The 16,500-nt window shown below is 41.1% G+C and overlaps 1 protein-coding gene across 2 annotated transcripts in view; it reads right to left on the bottom strand.

Annotated features, from left to right (window-relative positions):
- Nucleotides 1–8,271, bottom strand: part of STK17A (serine/threonine kinase 17a) — a 38,777-nt gene extending 30,506 nt beyond the window's left edge. The window contains exon 1 of one of the 2 annotated variants that reach the window (XM_036863896.1): nt 7,950–8,271. In XM_036863896.1, the coding sequence (XP_036719791.1) occupies nt 7,950–8,149 (200 nt within the window). In that variant the 5' untranslated portion in view covers nt 8,150–8,271. The remainder of the gene's footprint in view (nt 1–7,949) is intronic. The other variant, XM_036863894.1, reaches the window with a different exon arrangement.
- Between the last annotated feature and the right edge of the window lie 8,229 nt (nt 8,272–16,500).

Genomic DNA, 16,500 nt, shown 5'->3' with positions numbered 1-16,500 from the left:
CATGAAACACACAGATATCTATTGCTACCATACCTAACATTCAAGGCAACAGTACTGTGTAGTAGTAAAATACTACTTACCTATCTGGCCTGAAGGTATATTTCCAAAGACCAGAGACTCAACAGAGAAATGGATCCCACACATCACTAACCTGTAAACTCTGGGAACCCTTGCTACAGAAGAACCAATGCTTAATTCAGGGGCCAGAGGCAAACACAGGGGAGAGACCTAAACTTAGCTGATGTCTGCGGCCAGGCACCCATTTCTTTGGGTCACCACAGTAGGTCCCACGGCTCTCCTCCCACTCCCATCACTACTCTTGACACCACCTTTGTTTTCGAGAAAGCATTCCTCATGGCTGTAGGTCTACCCTTTTCTTTCCCCCATATCATACACTATACTGGGAGTGGGCAAACTTTTCTGTAAAGGGCCAGATAGCAAATATTTTTGGTTTTGCTGACCGGACGGTCTGATCACTACTGTTCAAGTCTGCTGTTGTAGAGTGAAAGCAGGTGGAGACAACAGGTAAATGAATGGGGGTGGCTGGGTTTAAAAAAAAACACACTTTACCAACACAAAATGTGAATTTCACATAGTTTCCATGTCATTAAATATGACTTTTCTTTTGACTTTTTCCAATCATTTAAAAATGTAAAAATCATTCTATATAGCTGGCGAGCTTTACAAAAACAGGCAGCCAGCAGTAGCCTGTCAACCCGTGCACTATTCCACGCTGAAGAAAACTCTTCTACCGTTCTGATACTGCACACCACTGAAACTGACAGCAAGGCAGCAGATCACAAGGGTTTGAGGAGACGCGCACTGCCTTCATCTCTGAATGACTGGGAGGGGAACCCTTAAAGCTACTCAGAGAGTCAGAAGATGAAACGAGGTTTCTGGGAACCGTTCTTTCTGTAGAGCCACGCGGTACACAGAACTGTGAGACTCGGCCTTCAAGGTGCGGGGTCCTAGTGAACACACTAAGAATTAACACCGTCACAGTGTCCCTAAATTCCACACCCACAGGGGCTCTAGTATGCATGCTTTACCACAACTTCATGGTAAAAACTGTGATTGTACCTCAACTCTAAGTTACTGAGCGTTCTCCAAAGCATGAAATAAATGACGTTTCTCTGACACTAGGGGCCACAGTTACATGCAGAGACTTGAGACTGATGAGGTTCAACGGGCACAAGATGTCTGCTGCACATCTACTTCCTTTGCTGACTTACCCGAAATTCTTCCTGGATCACATCGTTGTTACAGTTTTCGGAGCTCTTCACTCATTTCACAGACATCTATAGTTCACTATTACACACTAAACTGAGAACTCAGATTTTCATTACCCATTTTTTTTGGGGGGGGGGAATATCAGAAATGAATACATTTCAGAACTCAATGTTAACCCATTCCAGGGTGGTAAGAAAGGAAGGATAAACAATGATAACAACAGGAAGTGACATTTTGAGTCAGACCCACCAGTCTAAACTTCCTCAGAACAAGGATTGGGCCTTACCAGTGCCCAACTGGTAGAGCCTGGGAAGGCACAGTGAGGGTCTGTAGGTAGGTACGACACTCTAAGGAGTTTGCGCTTTATTTCTCAGGGTAAAAATGGGCACCTACAAGAATTTTTTAAGTAAGGTAAATGTTTTAAAAGGTAGGTCTGAGAGTGTATTATCAAGTGTTAACTAGAAACTAGGGAAGCCAAGAAAATAATTCAAGGTAAGGGGTCTGAAGGAAAGTACCAGCAGTGCAGGCTGGGAAGAGAGAATGCATTTACAAGACATTCCAGGTCAAGATCCCTCAGCACTTCCTGACACGCTGAGTTGCAGGCAGAGATGAGGGCAGAAGGGAAAGGTGGAAGTGGAAGATGACTTGGAGATTTTTAACCTGGGTACTGGGTGATGTGGTACCATCCACTGCGAGAAAGATGAGAAGAATGATAACGGATTTGCGGGGGGCAGAGGGAGGGGGAACGTGTTAGGTTTTGGATGGGAGAAGTTTGAGGTGCTTTTCTCTGTAAAGAGAACTTTATTTACTAGATGGATTCCAAATATAAGTTCCAGTGTTGGGTTGCCACACAAAGGTGAACAGATAATAAAATATACAAGGTTCAGGCAAAGATAAAAAACTGTAGATGCTAATTTGAGTGGTATATAGAAGAAGCAAAATAAAAGTGAGCTCCGAGGTTCCAGGTTTGATTCTATAATAGATTACAGTAAAGTGCTTTGTTTCTCCCTGTATTCTATTAAAGTTGGTCTGACATATTAGAATTTGTTGCCCTAAGACTGTCTCCTTGGCTGGAGGATGAGTTCCAGGGACCTGGCCTCTTACTCATCTTTGCATCTCCATGTGTAGAGCCCTGCACATGGCAGGTGCTCAAATATGACATCAGATAACACCCTGAGTACATACACTGTTCATGCTATTCTGTTAAAAGAAAAGTTCTATGGCAACTTAACCTCATAAGGTTTAATGTTTTAGCCACAATGGACTACTTGCCCTTCTCTTCGTCATTGAATTTTTCTGCACTGTGCTTATTTGTTTTCTTGCCAATGGCTGGAGTATCTTTCATCACTACTAGTAGTAAAATTCCACCCATTCTTTCAGGCCCAGCTCAAATGTTATTTTCCCCATAAGACTTTCCCATGTGGCATGTCAGCTTGCCGATAAAGGGTGTAGTGACTGATTTGTTAGATTTGGGAATAATTTCCAGAGCCTACCAAAGAGCCTTACGTGCTCAATATGCAAGTACAGTATTTGCTTAATAGCACTGGGGTAATGCCTTAAGTGCAAAGAAGTTCCGTTCAAGAAAGACCTAGAAAAGATCTGTCTTCCTTACCTCTGAAAGGAAAACAACAAAAAACAAACTCAAACTATCTACTGACCCTAAGTGTAAAAATCAGTGAGTCCATCAGATCAGACATCGACATAAGTGACAAGAGCAGGTAAGGCTTTAAAAGCCAGACTCAGTTTTAAATTCTGGCTGGTAACTGTAATCTTGGGCACTTTGCTCAAGCTTTCTGAGTCTCAGATTGCTCACCTGTAAAACGAGGTTGATGGCACTAACCTTGCAGGGTAGTGAACACTAAACAAAATGACATCTCCAAAGTGTGTAGCATCCAGCAAATGATCAGTAATCAGTACACAGCAGCTATTTTTATTGTTTGGGGCATTAATTTCAGATCTACGATAATTTGTAAAAAAATAATCATACAGAACAGAGGAGTTTTGGAGGTGATCTAATTTGAACTCTCTACTTGATGCATAAATTCCCTCTATAAGTCGGGTTCCTTCTTCCCTTCCTGAACAGGTGAATCAATGACTGTAGCTACTTAACTTTCTAATGCACTTGATTCAATAATCAGATTTTATAAAATTTTGTTATTGTAGTTTTGTAAAGAGGCTGAAATTCATTAAATCCTTCCATTTATGTATTTTTTAAATTTAATTTTTATTTTATATTGGACTATAGTTGAAGGTTTATGTATTTTAAATTAAGATTTTACTTTTAACACTGTAAGCCCTAACTTTTCAAAATTAAAACAGTTGACTTAATGAAGCATCTGCCTTAGAGCAGGAGCCATATTTCCTAAGTAATGTCTGATGCTGAATCACAAACATAGCCAAATGTTTTTACCCATCCAAAAATATTGGATTATCCAAAACTGGAAATATTTTTCAAACTAATGATAAACTGCCAAGAAATCTTAAATAACAGTTTTCCTCAAACAAGGTGCAATTTCTACGTGGATAGTATTATTTAACAAGGGTCTTTATTTCTAAAGAAACTACAGCTTACAATTTATGACATATGCTTAAGTAGCTGTAAGGTACTAAACCTGAAGCCATTACCTACAGACAGGAATCTAGGTAAAGCACATCCACCTCCTGAAACACATCCACCCGTGCATCCCCTTCTGCTCGAACACCCTCTAATTCTCTGATAAAAATCCTTCCTTGTTCCTGTTACTCCCAACCGCTCTGAGGATAATGAGATAGGACGTCCCTGTCTACCATAAGGCCCAGCTGAGACAGGCTGGGACCTGGGACCCTTCACCTGAGTGCTTGCACCTGGACAAACATCTCCTCGAGCAATAGAATACAAAGAAACTCTAAGGGCCTAAGAAAAACTGCACGCATGCGCAGGTGCGGTCAATTATGAACAATAAGATACAAAAAGGCCACAGACCAACTGGCACTTCTGAGAAGCTGCGAGCAAAATTGGGGGGCTGCACGTGATCCCTGCACACAGCACCAGCAAGGGGGTGGGCAGACCACCGAAGCCACCCCTCCAGCCCGACCCAGCCATCGGCTCCCACCCTCACCCCATTTAAGGGACCAGCTTCCCCTCCCACCCCACCTTGGGGAGCGAGCAAGGGCACCTGCTTCTTGTTTTCGTTCCCTCGTGCTGCAGCACGGAGTCCCAGTAAAGCCTTGCCTGGAACGCTCCTCTGGCCTCTTATCCATTAATATTGATTAAAGAGTCCAAGGACCCAGGTGGGTGACACAACCGGGGAGGGAAGCATATGACACCGAAGCTGGGCAGGGCTTGTTCCAATTTGGAACTCATTAACCTGTCCTCTCATAAAAACGATGGGAAATTGCTTTAGCCACAAGATAGACTACGGATTGTTCTTTGAGAAACATCTGTGGTATAATGGAAGTGATTTCAAAGAGTCCCAGCTCAGGTGATTCTCACAAGACTCAATCTGTGTCTTGATTTTCTCATCTGAAAAAAGGGACTCCCAAACCTGCTTGTGATGAGAAGTAAATGAGATCATGCAAGTGAAAGCACCTGTAAAACTGTAGAACCCTATACATTTATGACGGACCCGTTCCAGCAGAGAACTCGTATTTATACCTTTTTTCCCCCCACAGGAAACATCAACTATGAGTATGTAATAATATAAAAAACAAAAGATGTTCTTTTGACTTTAAAGATCTCTTTTTTCTGAAGATAAAATGTATGAGTATGTCAATAAATGTTCAAGTTGAGGACTAGGCAAATCATTTGATGTGGAATTAGTATAATTTAAAATTCCTAGAAACATTTTTGTGTTCCTACACTATCGGTTAGAACTCGAGAAGTCAACACTTTGAAAAAAATTCTCAGAACTCAAGGTCATGGCTCCTGCGCCTCGCGTCGTTACTGTGGTTTCCACTGGCACCTGTCCTGCCTCAGAGAAAGGTAACAAGCCTCAGGAATAATAAGTCAAGCTTCCAGCAATAAAAGCAAATTTTACATCCTATACTTATCCACATTTAGGTTGCTATGGACTCTGCTGGAGACTTGAAAGAAATGTGACATTTCTTAAAATAATCAACATTACATACTTTCATTACTATGGAATCAATATCGACCATTTTAAAATGTTTTCTCCAAACAACCATTTCACTGAAAGCTTTATATTTCTGTAAGATAAAATAATGGGAACACCCAAAAGAACTCAGTTTCTGTGTTTGGACAGTTAGCTCTTCACACCTCTTCAACATTTTCAACTAAATGAAAGGCCATAGAACAAAATGAATAATCTTTGTTTTTCATACCACATCGTTAAAATACAACGTGAGTAATTAAGTTCTGTATCAGCATGAGATCGATTCGTTATATCAGAAATGCAATCAGAGTTAAGTTGGAAAAAGATGCAACTTTTCTTACTACAGAAAGGAATACACATAAACACACTTCATTATGTCAAAACTACAACACACAGGCAAAACTTATAAACCTTAAACAAAGAGCTTCTAACACAAAACAGAGCTTTTACTTCCTGAGACTTCTGAACAGTTCTCTTGTCTTTTGGAATGAGGTTTTATTACTTTTGCAACAGACAAGAAGTATTTTGAGGTCGTGCGCATTTTCCTGTTTTTGCCTTTTGGTTACATGTAAAATACCATTCACTGAGCTACACAATGAATTGCATTTTTTGAGTGCGCCCCGGAAGCTAAGTACAGCCTTTATGCTACAGATGTGTTTAATTTATTTAGTTCTCTCAACTCTATGAGGCTATCAATGGTTAGGTAACTTACTCAAGTACACATAACTAGTAAGTAAAGAGCCAAGACTCAATCACGGTCTTACTCCAAAGTCCATGTTCTTGACTACTGCATTACACTTCTCCGTGATGAAAAGAGAACCAAAAAGAAACAAATACATTCGTTCTCTTTTTCAGTTTTAGGCTCTTATATCAAGTATCTAACTGCATTGTTCTGCTGCTTCAGGAATTATTACTTACGTAAAGAAATTTATACAAGAAGAGATATGTAGAAGACGTCATAACCTTCAAACAAACACACTTTATAGGCGAGCTAATTTTATAATAGAGAGAGTAAGTAAAATGAAAGTTGAAACATTCCCGGAGGAATTGTCACACAGCTGGTAGGGCGCAAATCATTTTTTTTTCAGATTAAATCATTTACTGCAAAGTCTACAAGACAGCGCTTGCCACCTGAAGACATTTCAGTTTTGTAATATGTTCTCGTTTTGTGGAATGAAGCCAGACAACCAAACAACGGAGAGTCCTAGTTTTCCTTCTTCAAGAAATCAGGGTTACTTCAGAATGTCTGGAATTTTGACCAATTAGAATACCTACATGAGTCAGTAGCTGTCTACCTCTTCCTTTGTCATAAAGCGTGCACAGATCCAGTTAATTAGTGCCTAGCACAGTGAAGTAAATCTTCTCCCAGAAAGATGTTTCTCCTTGTAACATTCGGAATAAATAAGACATTTTTAAGGTAGGTTTCCTTGCCAAAAAAACTATTTCTAAAAGTTACCTTAATATTTGTAAGGCAGCTTGTTTTTAATATTGTAATCACTGTTACAAGGACTTCTTTTTCCAAGAGCCCCAGGTGAAGGCTGTTACAACTGTCGGGCCCTTTCCCCATTACAACGCGGCGCGGTTTTGCAACCATGTGCCATGTGCCAGGCCCAGTGGCTTGTGCTTTACAGCCACTGCATCTTCACGACACCCCCGACGGAGACACTGTCACTATGCTGATTTTATGGGTGGCAAACGAGAGGCTGGGGAGTCTAAGTCACCGTCCAAAGGCACACAGAGCAAGCAAGGTGGGGATCTGAGCTCGGGTCTGACCCCAAAGCCTGTGCTTTTGACAACTTCTCCAAACTATTCTCAAAGAAAAAGGGAGTCGCTCCCCAAACCCCTATCACACTCTTGGACCCCTCGTCAACGTACAAGATGTAAAGGATCCAAACAGCCTTCACCTTGTGCAATTTTAAAAAGAGACCGAGTTCTAAGCCCTCCCGACCCCTACAAAGCAAGAGTGGGGAGGGGAAGAGAAGGCAAGGGCCAGTTTTCAGCAGAGAAAGAGTCAGAGGAGGGCCCGAAGCCTACAAGTGAAACCGATCTGAACTTAAAAGGCGCAGGGACCTCATTTCAGAACGAGAGCAGCACAAACCCAAGAAACCGCAACTGAAGTCAGCAGGAGGCGGCTGACAGAAGTTCGCCCAGCGCTGGTGCAAAGGAAGCTGTCACGCTCGGCGTTCTGCTCTCTGCTCTGTCACAGCCGCAGAGGGAGAAGCAGGAACCCACAAGTTCCAGGGGCAACACCAGAGCTGCCTTCACACCTCTGCTCTGGCTTTAGACTCACCGCCGCGGGTAAAGGTTCGCAGCGTGGTTCCCACGCCGTCGCGTTAAGTTACCGAGCCAAGGACCACAGAGGCCGAAAGGCCCGGAGCAGAGGAAGGGGTCAAGGTTCTCGGGGACCCGCGCGGGAGACTTTCTCACGGCCGCTACCCAGGGTATACAGCACACGCCGGCGGAGCGCGCCGGCTCGGGGGACGCGGCGCGCGCAAGGGTGGCCGGGGGGCCCTGCCGCCCTAATCGCCGCCCGCACCCAGCTCTGTGCCCGGTTCCGGCGCGCTATCTGCCCCCGCCGGCCTCCCGCACTTATCTGCTCCCCGCCCGCCCGGCCCTCGCCCGCCTCACCTGCCCAGCTCCCGGCCCGGGCTCAGGCTGTAGGCGTCCTGGAAGGGCTCGGTGCACACCGTGGTGCGGATCTCCGTCAGCAGCCCGCGGGGCGGGGGCGGCAGCCGGCGTGGTGTGCTCAGACCCCGGCCGACGCGACCCGAGCCGGGGGCGGCGGCCGGGGAAGAGCCGCCGCTGCCCGGCCTCTCCAGAGGAATCATGGCGCTCGGACGCTCTTTCGTTCCGGCCGCTCGGCTCGCTCCGAGCTGCCAGCGGGTCACAGCCCCGCCTCCAGCTGCCTCGAGAACGTCTGAGGAGACCAACCGCTCTACCCCGCGCCGCGCACAGAGTGCCGCCGGCGGCCTCCTAGCCGTCCGGTCCCGCCCCGCGCTCGGCCCCGCCCCTCCCCTCCCCTCGGCCCCCGCTGAGCTTCCGCGGGGCCGGAGCGCCGCGTGCCTCACGCGCGCCCTCTGCAGCCGAGGGGGGAGAAGGTGCAGCCTGGCGGGCGGCCTCGGGGTGGGCCCGGGCAGTCTGCAGGCGACCAACAGCACCACCCTTCTGGCTGGAGGACCCGCTGCGTCAGCCACTTACGCACCTGCTGAGCATCTGAGAGTTGCAAACCTGAGCCCTCCGTTAATGAAAGGCGTAGGAGCTGCCAGCCAGAGCTTCACGATCCCTTCCCTTGGGCGGGTCAGGAGGGGTGATGAGACTCAGATCAGGGCTGCTGTACAGCACGCGGAAGCTGCCCGGGGCAGCTGGTTGCTTCCCACGTTGAGAGGAGGACGTGGAGGCAAGAGGTGGATAAATATTTTTAAGCTCTCACACCAGCCCTATGAAACAGGCACTATTATACTGTCTGCAGTCTTCTCTATATTTAACTTTCAAGGTGCTCTCATCCGGTCTTGTGGCTTTAATTACATCCGTATGCTCATGACTACAAAATTTTTATCTTCAGCTTCCAACCATTCTCTGAACTTCGGACTCATATATTCAAGTATACACTTGACATCACCAGTTAGACGCCAAATTAGCATCTCAAACGTAACGAGCAAAAGTCAGGTCCTGATCATCCTTCACTCCTGCCCAGTTTCCCCACCTGGGTAAATGTAGCTCCATCCTTCTGGTGGTTCAGGGCAAAAACCTTGGCATCAGCACTGACTCCTCTCTTTCTCTCATACCGCTCATCCAATTTATAAGTAAATCCTCTTGGCTTTACCTTCAAAATATATCCAGAATCTGATCACTTCTCTTCATTTCCACATTACCACAATTAGCATTATCTCTTGTCTGGATTATTGTGATAGCTCGCTAACTGGATTACCTGCTTCCATCCTTCTTCCTCCCCAATTCCACACAGTTTATTTTCAAGGCAACCAGAGTGATCTTTTAAAAATCGAAATCAGATCATGTCACTGCTCTGCTTAGAGTTTTGCGATGATGAGCTAGTCTACTTGTGATCAATACTCTCACTGAGAAATATTAGAAAAAAATTTAAAACAGTCCTCTACTTGAAAGATCAGAGAGTTTCAAAAGCAGCAAGAACTTGGATGACTAAGATCCTGGTAAGAAGGGCAGCCCAGAATGGCACCACTTTCCCATGAGGCATTTGATAATTCCAAAGCAATGACTGAAAGGGTGAGAAAGTAAGTAGGACTTTCGGCATCTCACCAGGCTGGGGAGATGAAAAATTGGAGTTTAGGATCTACTAAGGAGAAAGAGCTGATAAACACATGAGACTTGCAGTTGGCACCCCAGAATGCTACATCCTAGGAGCGTCGGTAAAAAGGAAATAGACCAGCCCTACCAAGGACTGAAGAACAGCTTCAAAACGCAATAGTAAATCCCCTCTGGAGAAAAACACCATCAACCAGAGCCACACATTATCTGTACAGTATTTCATACACAATGTCTGGCACATTTAAAAATTTTAAAAGGGGCACACAAAAAGAATTATCTTAAAAACTAAGAGGAAAAGACAGAAAACAGAAATAAGCAAGCAGGAGATCCAGATACTGAATCTTAAAGACAGCTTTTTGAATAATTCTGTTTAATATCTTCAAGAAATTAAATGACAAGATAGAGAATTTCAGCATAGAACTGAGAACTCCAAAGAAGAATAAAATGGACTTTGTAGAATTGGGGGGAAAAACCCCCCAAACTAAAACTATCACTGAATAGGGATGGGTTTGATAACAGATTTGATACAACTTAAGAAAAAATTAGTGAACCTGATTAGTGAACTTAATAGGTCAAAAATTATGCAAAATGAAACACAAGATAAGAGGACATAATGTTCAGAAAAGAGAATGTAGTAAGTCTCCTACATTTGAACGAGTTCAGTTCCGAGAGTGGGTTCATAAGTCCAGTTTCTTCCTAAATCCAACAAAGTTAGCCTAGGTACACAACTAACACAATCGGCTATATAGTACTGTACTGTAATAGGTTTATAATGCTTTTCACACAAATAATACATAAAAAAACAAAACATAAAGAAAACATTTTTAATCTTACAGTACAGTACCTTGAAAAGCACAGTAGTACAGTACAACAGCTGGCATACAGGGGCTGGCATCAAGTGAACAGGCAAGAAGAGTTACTGACTGGAGGAGGGAGAGGAGGTGGGAGATGGTAGAGCTGAAGGATTGTCAGCGATAGGAGATGGAGGGCAAGCTGCAATTTCACTCATGCCTGATGTTGATGGCATAGGTTCAGGTTCCTTGCTGGATTCAATTGTATCTATCTTCTTGAAAAAACAATCCAGTGATGTCTGGGTAGTAGCTCTTTTTTTCTCATCATAGATGACACGGTAGCACTGGATTGCATTCTGAACAGCTGCTGCAACCTTCGTGTACCATTCTACGTTTGGGTCCTGTGCCTCAAAAACTAACAGTGCCTCCTCAAATAAAGAAAATCCCCTTGCCGTTTCTTGAGTCGTGAATCTCAGCAGTACCAGCTACAGCACTGTTGCTTTTACACTTGCTCCTGGACATCCTGGGCTTGAAATAAAGATCCTGTACTACTGTACTCTCTACAGTACTGTAAAGTACACAAAAGCACAACCACTTGTAGAGGATGCACACATGTGACAATGTACATCAGACAGGTGAACTAACTTACATGATTGGACATGTGAACGCACGTTTGCCTCTTTGAAAGTTCTCAACTTGAAGGTTCGTGTGTAGGGGACTTACTGTAAAGCATGTAAGGTATGTTTTAAAATGTTCTAACACACATGTAATTGAAGCATCAGAAGGAGAGGGGAGAGAAAAAAAAGAAGCAATAGTTTAAAGAATAGTGGCCAGGAATTTTTCAAAACTAATGAAAGACAACAACTCACAGAATCAAGAAACATTGTGAGTATCAGCAGGATTTCAAGCAAAGAGAACCATACCTAGGCAGATCACAGTAGACTACTGAGAATTAAAGACAAAGAGAAAAATCTTGAAAAAAAATAGGCACAGGAAGCAGATATATTACCTGCAATAGAGCAACAGTAAGATCAAGAGCTTATTCTCAAAGACAAATTGGAAGCCTAAAGACTTTCAGATAGCTTCAAAATGCTAAAAGAAATTAGCTGCCGATCTAGATTATATACTACCCAGTAAAAAATGTTCTTCAAAATTGAAAGTAAAATACAGGCATTTTAATGACAAACATTAAGATCATCAGCTGACCTACATTAAAGGAAATTCTAAAAGGAGTTTTTTAGGTAGATAGAAAATAATCCCAGATAAAATTGTGGAGATGTCTGAAGGGATGCAGAAGAATGAAGGGATTAAGCCGTGGCTAGATATAAATAAAATAGGAACTGTATAGCACAATAAAAATAATGTCTTGGGCTTCCCTGCTGGCCCAGTGGTTGAGAATCCGCCTGCTAATGCAGGGGACACAGGTTCGAGCCCTGGTCCGGGAACATCCCACATGCCGTGGAGCAACGAAGCCCACGCGCCACAGCTACTGAGCCTGCACTCTGGAGCCCACCAGCCGCAACTGCTGAGCCCACGCGCTACAACTACTGAAGCCTGTGTGCCTAGAGCCTGTGCTCCACAACAAAAGAGGCCACTGCAGTGAGAAGCCCACGCACTGCAACGAAGAGTAGCCCCCACTTGCCACAACTATAGAAAGCCCGCGCGCAGCAACAAAGACCCAAAGCAGCCAAAAAAAAAAAAAAAAGGGGAGTTTAAATATATATAGAATTAAAATATACACAATAATAACACAAAAGGAGAGAGGGAGTAAATGGAATTAAAGTGTGCTAAAGTCCTAGCATTGAGTGGGAATTGATAAAAGTACCAGGCTTTAATAAATCAAGAATGAATATTATAATCTCTAGAGTAACAACTAAAATAATAGAAAAAGAATGAATAACAAGTTAATGGGGGGGGGCAGGGAATGGGATGATAAAAATATTTCATCCAAAAGAAGTAAGAAAGGAAAGCAAAAGGATCACAAAGTAAGAATAGACAAATGGAAAACAAATAGTAAGATGATGTTTAAGCAAACTGAAGTTTGTTTTTTTAACAGCAGTTACTTTAAATTTAAATGGAATTTGATATACCCCCAATTAAAATACAAAGGTTCTAGACAGGATTAAAAAATAATAGCTGTGTGTGCTTCAATAAGACACCTTAAATAGCAAGTTACAGAAAGGTTGAAATTAAAAGGATAGAAAGACTTATGCCATGTAAATAGTACCTAATAGAAAATTGGTGCAGTTATACAAATATCAGACGAAGTAGATTTTTAAGGCAAGAAGCATTACTAGAGGTAAAGAGGAACATTTCTCAATGATAAAAGGATCAATCTTAAGCAAGTTATAAAAATTCTAAATTTGCAGTCTTAAAAATATAGCACTGAAATATACAAAGCAACATGACAGAACTAAAAGGAGAAATAGATCCACAGTTGTAACCAGGGATTTTTAACGCGCTCCTCTATGTAACTGATAGAACAAGCATACAAAAGAAAAAAAAAAAAAAGGAATCATTTTTAGCAGTTTTGAACAACACAATGAACAAGCTTGATGTAACTGATGTAAATACAACACTGCAGAATACACATCTTTTTGGCGCAAAGAGAACATTTATTGATCATGTACTGGCTGGTAAAGCACATTTCAACAATTTTGAAGGACTGAAGTTCTATAGAGTGCTATGTTCTGTGATCGTAGTGGAATTAAGCAGGAAACCAAATGTTACCCATCAGTTCGATATACAACTACAACCGAAATCTCTATAAAATCACAAATGCTTGGAAATTAATCAATTCATCTCATTTACGGTGATAGAAATCAGAAGAGGGGTTGATTTTAGGGTGGAGGAGATTGACTGAAAAGGAGCAAAAGGGGACTCTCTGGGGTGATGAAATATGCTATTTTTGCAGGGCTATGGCTTACATGGATATATGCATTTTCAGAACTGATTGCGATCAGTGAATTTAAATTACACCTCAATTTTTAAAAACTTCTGTTTTATAGAAATTTTCAAACCAATGGAAAAATGTGGGCTCAGAAATATTAAACAAAATTAATTAATTCAAGCAATGTACTCAAAGATACATCATGACAGAGTAGATTTTATCCCAGGAATGTTCAGGATGTTTCACTACATGCTCAGATTAGTGGAGAAAAGGAATTCCATCAACTTAATAAATACTGGGAAAAACATTTTATAATATTCAATACCCATTCATGATTAATTTTTTAAAATTTAGCAACCTCAAATAAAAAGGAATATCCTAAACTTAATATGACATATCCCTCAAAACTTGCAGGAGCATTATCATCGAAGTCGGGGCATAACGATGACACCTGCTCTCACAACCCCTACCCAGTGTTGCAGGAGAACCTGAGTGGTTCATGTTGAAAAGGACGAGTTAAAATGATCAGGAAGGAAAAGACATTATTAAATGTAGACAGTTTGAGTACATTTCTACATTACCCCAAAGAATCGACTGAAAAATATTAAAATTAAAAATTAGACAAAGGTGATTAAATATAATGAAAATAAATACCAGCTTTCCTACATAGAAACAATACAAGGAATGAAAGCTAATGGGGAAATTATTCTATTTGCAATAGAAGGAAAAATAAAGCCTGCAGAAACAACCCTCACAAAAAATGCACAAAGCCTACATTTCACTTTATAACTATATAGAACATAATTATTCTAGGAGACATAAAAGAAGACAAATAGAGATACATAGCATGTTCTTTGATGAAGAGATGAGATTCTGTAATTCTTTGTAAATCGATCAATATATTTAACAAAATTCTAATAAACCCCAAAATGATTTCTTTTGGAATTTATTAAAATTATCCCAAAGTTTATCATGAAGAATGTTCAAATGTGAGTAGCTAGGAAAATTTTGGAAAAGAAAGTTGGTAAGGAGAGAATTGTCCTAATAGACACTAAAATTTATTATGAAATAAGACAGCTCAACATAATAGAATACATAGTTTTAAAATAGAGTTATTATATGTATGAAACTAAAATAGGTCCCAAATCTTCTAACTCATTAATTAAATTAAATGTAAAATAAATCAATTAAATATAAAAAGACTAAAATCTGGAAATAAATAGTATATGACAGCTGATTGCTAAAGGAGAAATAATTTCTAAACTATTGACTACCTAAAAATTCAAAATTCTTGTATATATTTAAAAAGTTAGGCCTTCCCTGGTGGCTCAGTGGTTAAGAATCTGCCTGCCAATGCAGGGGACACGGGTTCAAGCCCTGGTCCGGGAAGATCCCACATGCCGTGGAACAACGAAGCCTGTGCGCCACAACTACTGAGCCTGCACTCTAGAGCCCGCGAGCCACAACTACTGAAGCCCACATGCCTAGAGCCTGTGCTCCGCAACAAGAGAAGCCACCGCAATGAGACGCCCACGCACCGCAACAAAGAGTAGCCCCCGCTCGCCGCAACTAGAGAAAGCATGCACGCAGCAAGGAGGACCCAACGCAGCCAAAAATAAATTAAAAAAAAAAAAAAAAAGTTATATACAAAATAAAAAGGCAGACAAACTGGGAAAACATTTGTAAAAAGCATTATATACAAAAATTATACCCTAAATATATAAAGAACATATGAACCAATAAGCAGTATGGCAACACTATATTAGAAAGAGGACAAAGAAAATAAAAAGTAATTTTTAAAGGGACAAATATAATAAACTCATATCAAATGTTTAAATTTGCTAGAAGTCAAAGAAATTATAAATTAACCAATGGGGCCATAAAAAGAAATGAAGTTGAACTATTTGTAGTGAGGTGGATGGACCTAGAGTGTGTCATACAGAGTGAGGTAAGTCAGAAAGTCAAAAACAAATACTGTATGCTAACACATATATATGGAATCTAAAAAAAAAAAAAAAAGGTTCTGATGAACCTAGGGGCAGGACAGGAATAAAGATGCAGATGTAGAGAATGGACTTAAGGACATGGGGAGGGGGAAGGGTAAGCTGGGATGAAGTGAGAGAGGGGCATGGACTTATATATATTACCAAATGTAAAATAGATAGCTAGTGGGAAGAAGCCACATAGCACAGGGAGATCAGCTCGGTGCTTTCTGACCACCTAGAGGGGTGGGATAGGGAGGGTGGGAGGGAGACGCAAGAGGGAGGGGATATGGGGATATATGTATATGTATAGCTGATTCACTTTGTTATAAAGCAGAAACTAACACACCATTGTAAAGCAATTATACTCCACTAAAGATTTAAAAAAAATTTTTTTTTAAAAAATTAACCAATGGGGGTTCCATTTTTGCGAGTAAAATTAGCAAAACATTTTAAGGTAATTCAATGCCCATCATTAGTGATAATGGATGGAAAGACAGGAAGAATAAAAACATAAGTGCTTTTTATTTCCTTCTTTTGTTCTAATCTGTGTTTTTCTGCACTTTTCCAAGAACTCAGATATCACTTTCTATAGGGTATCTGACCTCATTCTACCAGAGTAAGAGTCTGGCCTCCCTGCTTCCATATCAACCTGAGCTTATCTTTATCAAACTGCATTCTAAGTGTATAATTCTCTATTTTCCTAGTTAGAGAGGACAGAGACCATTTATTTCTGTATCTCAGTGTATATAAGTGAAACTCCATAAATATTGATGAATAAATGTGGTTGAATTGAATATGTAACACTCTAAATGTCTCTCTGTAGGAAATAATTAAATGAATTATGATATATTTACTTGATAGGTCGTTATGCAATACTTTCACAGGGATTAGTCACACTGCCCTATACTTGTTTTGCAATGATAGCTATAAAAAAAGAATGATTCGAAATTGTTTCTATTGTATAGTATATTTTTAAAGTGCGTTGAAAAGAGGTGACATGGTATTAGCACTCTAATAGTGATTCTTTTTGAGGTATGTGAGTATTGTTGAGTAATTTTCTTTTATATTTTGTACTTCCAAATGTCTTTAGATGATTATATATTACTTCTATAACTAAAGTAAGTGAAAAAAATTTTAAGCTTTGTTTTTAAAATAAACATTCCATAGTCTGGCCATCCACGCATAGACAATGGTTATTATTATTATTTTTAACATCTTTATTAGAGTAT

The sequence above is a fragment of the Balaenoptera musculus genome, chromosome 9 (assembly GCF_009873245.2).
Source record: "Balaenoptera musculus isolate JJ_BM4_2016_0621 chromosome 9, mBalMus1.pri.v3, whole genome shotgun sequence".
NCBI lineage: Eukaryota > Metazoa > Chordata > Mammalia > Artiodactyla > Balaenopteridae > Balaenoptera > Balaenoptera musculus.
The sequence above is the reverse complement of the archived record's forward strand: the minus strand, read 5'-3'. Positions and strand labels throughout refer to the sequence as shown.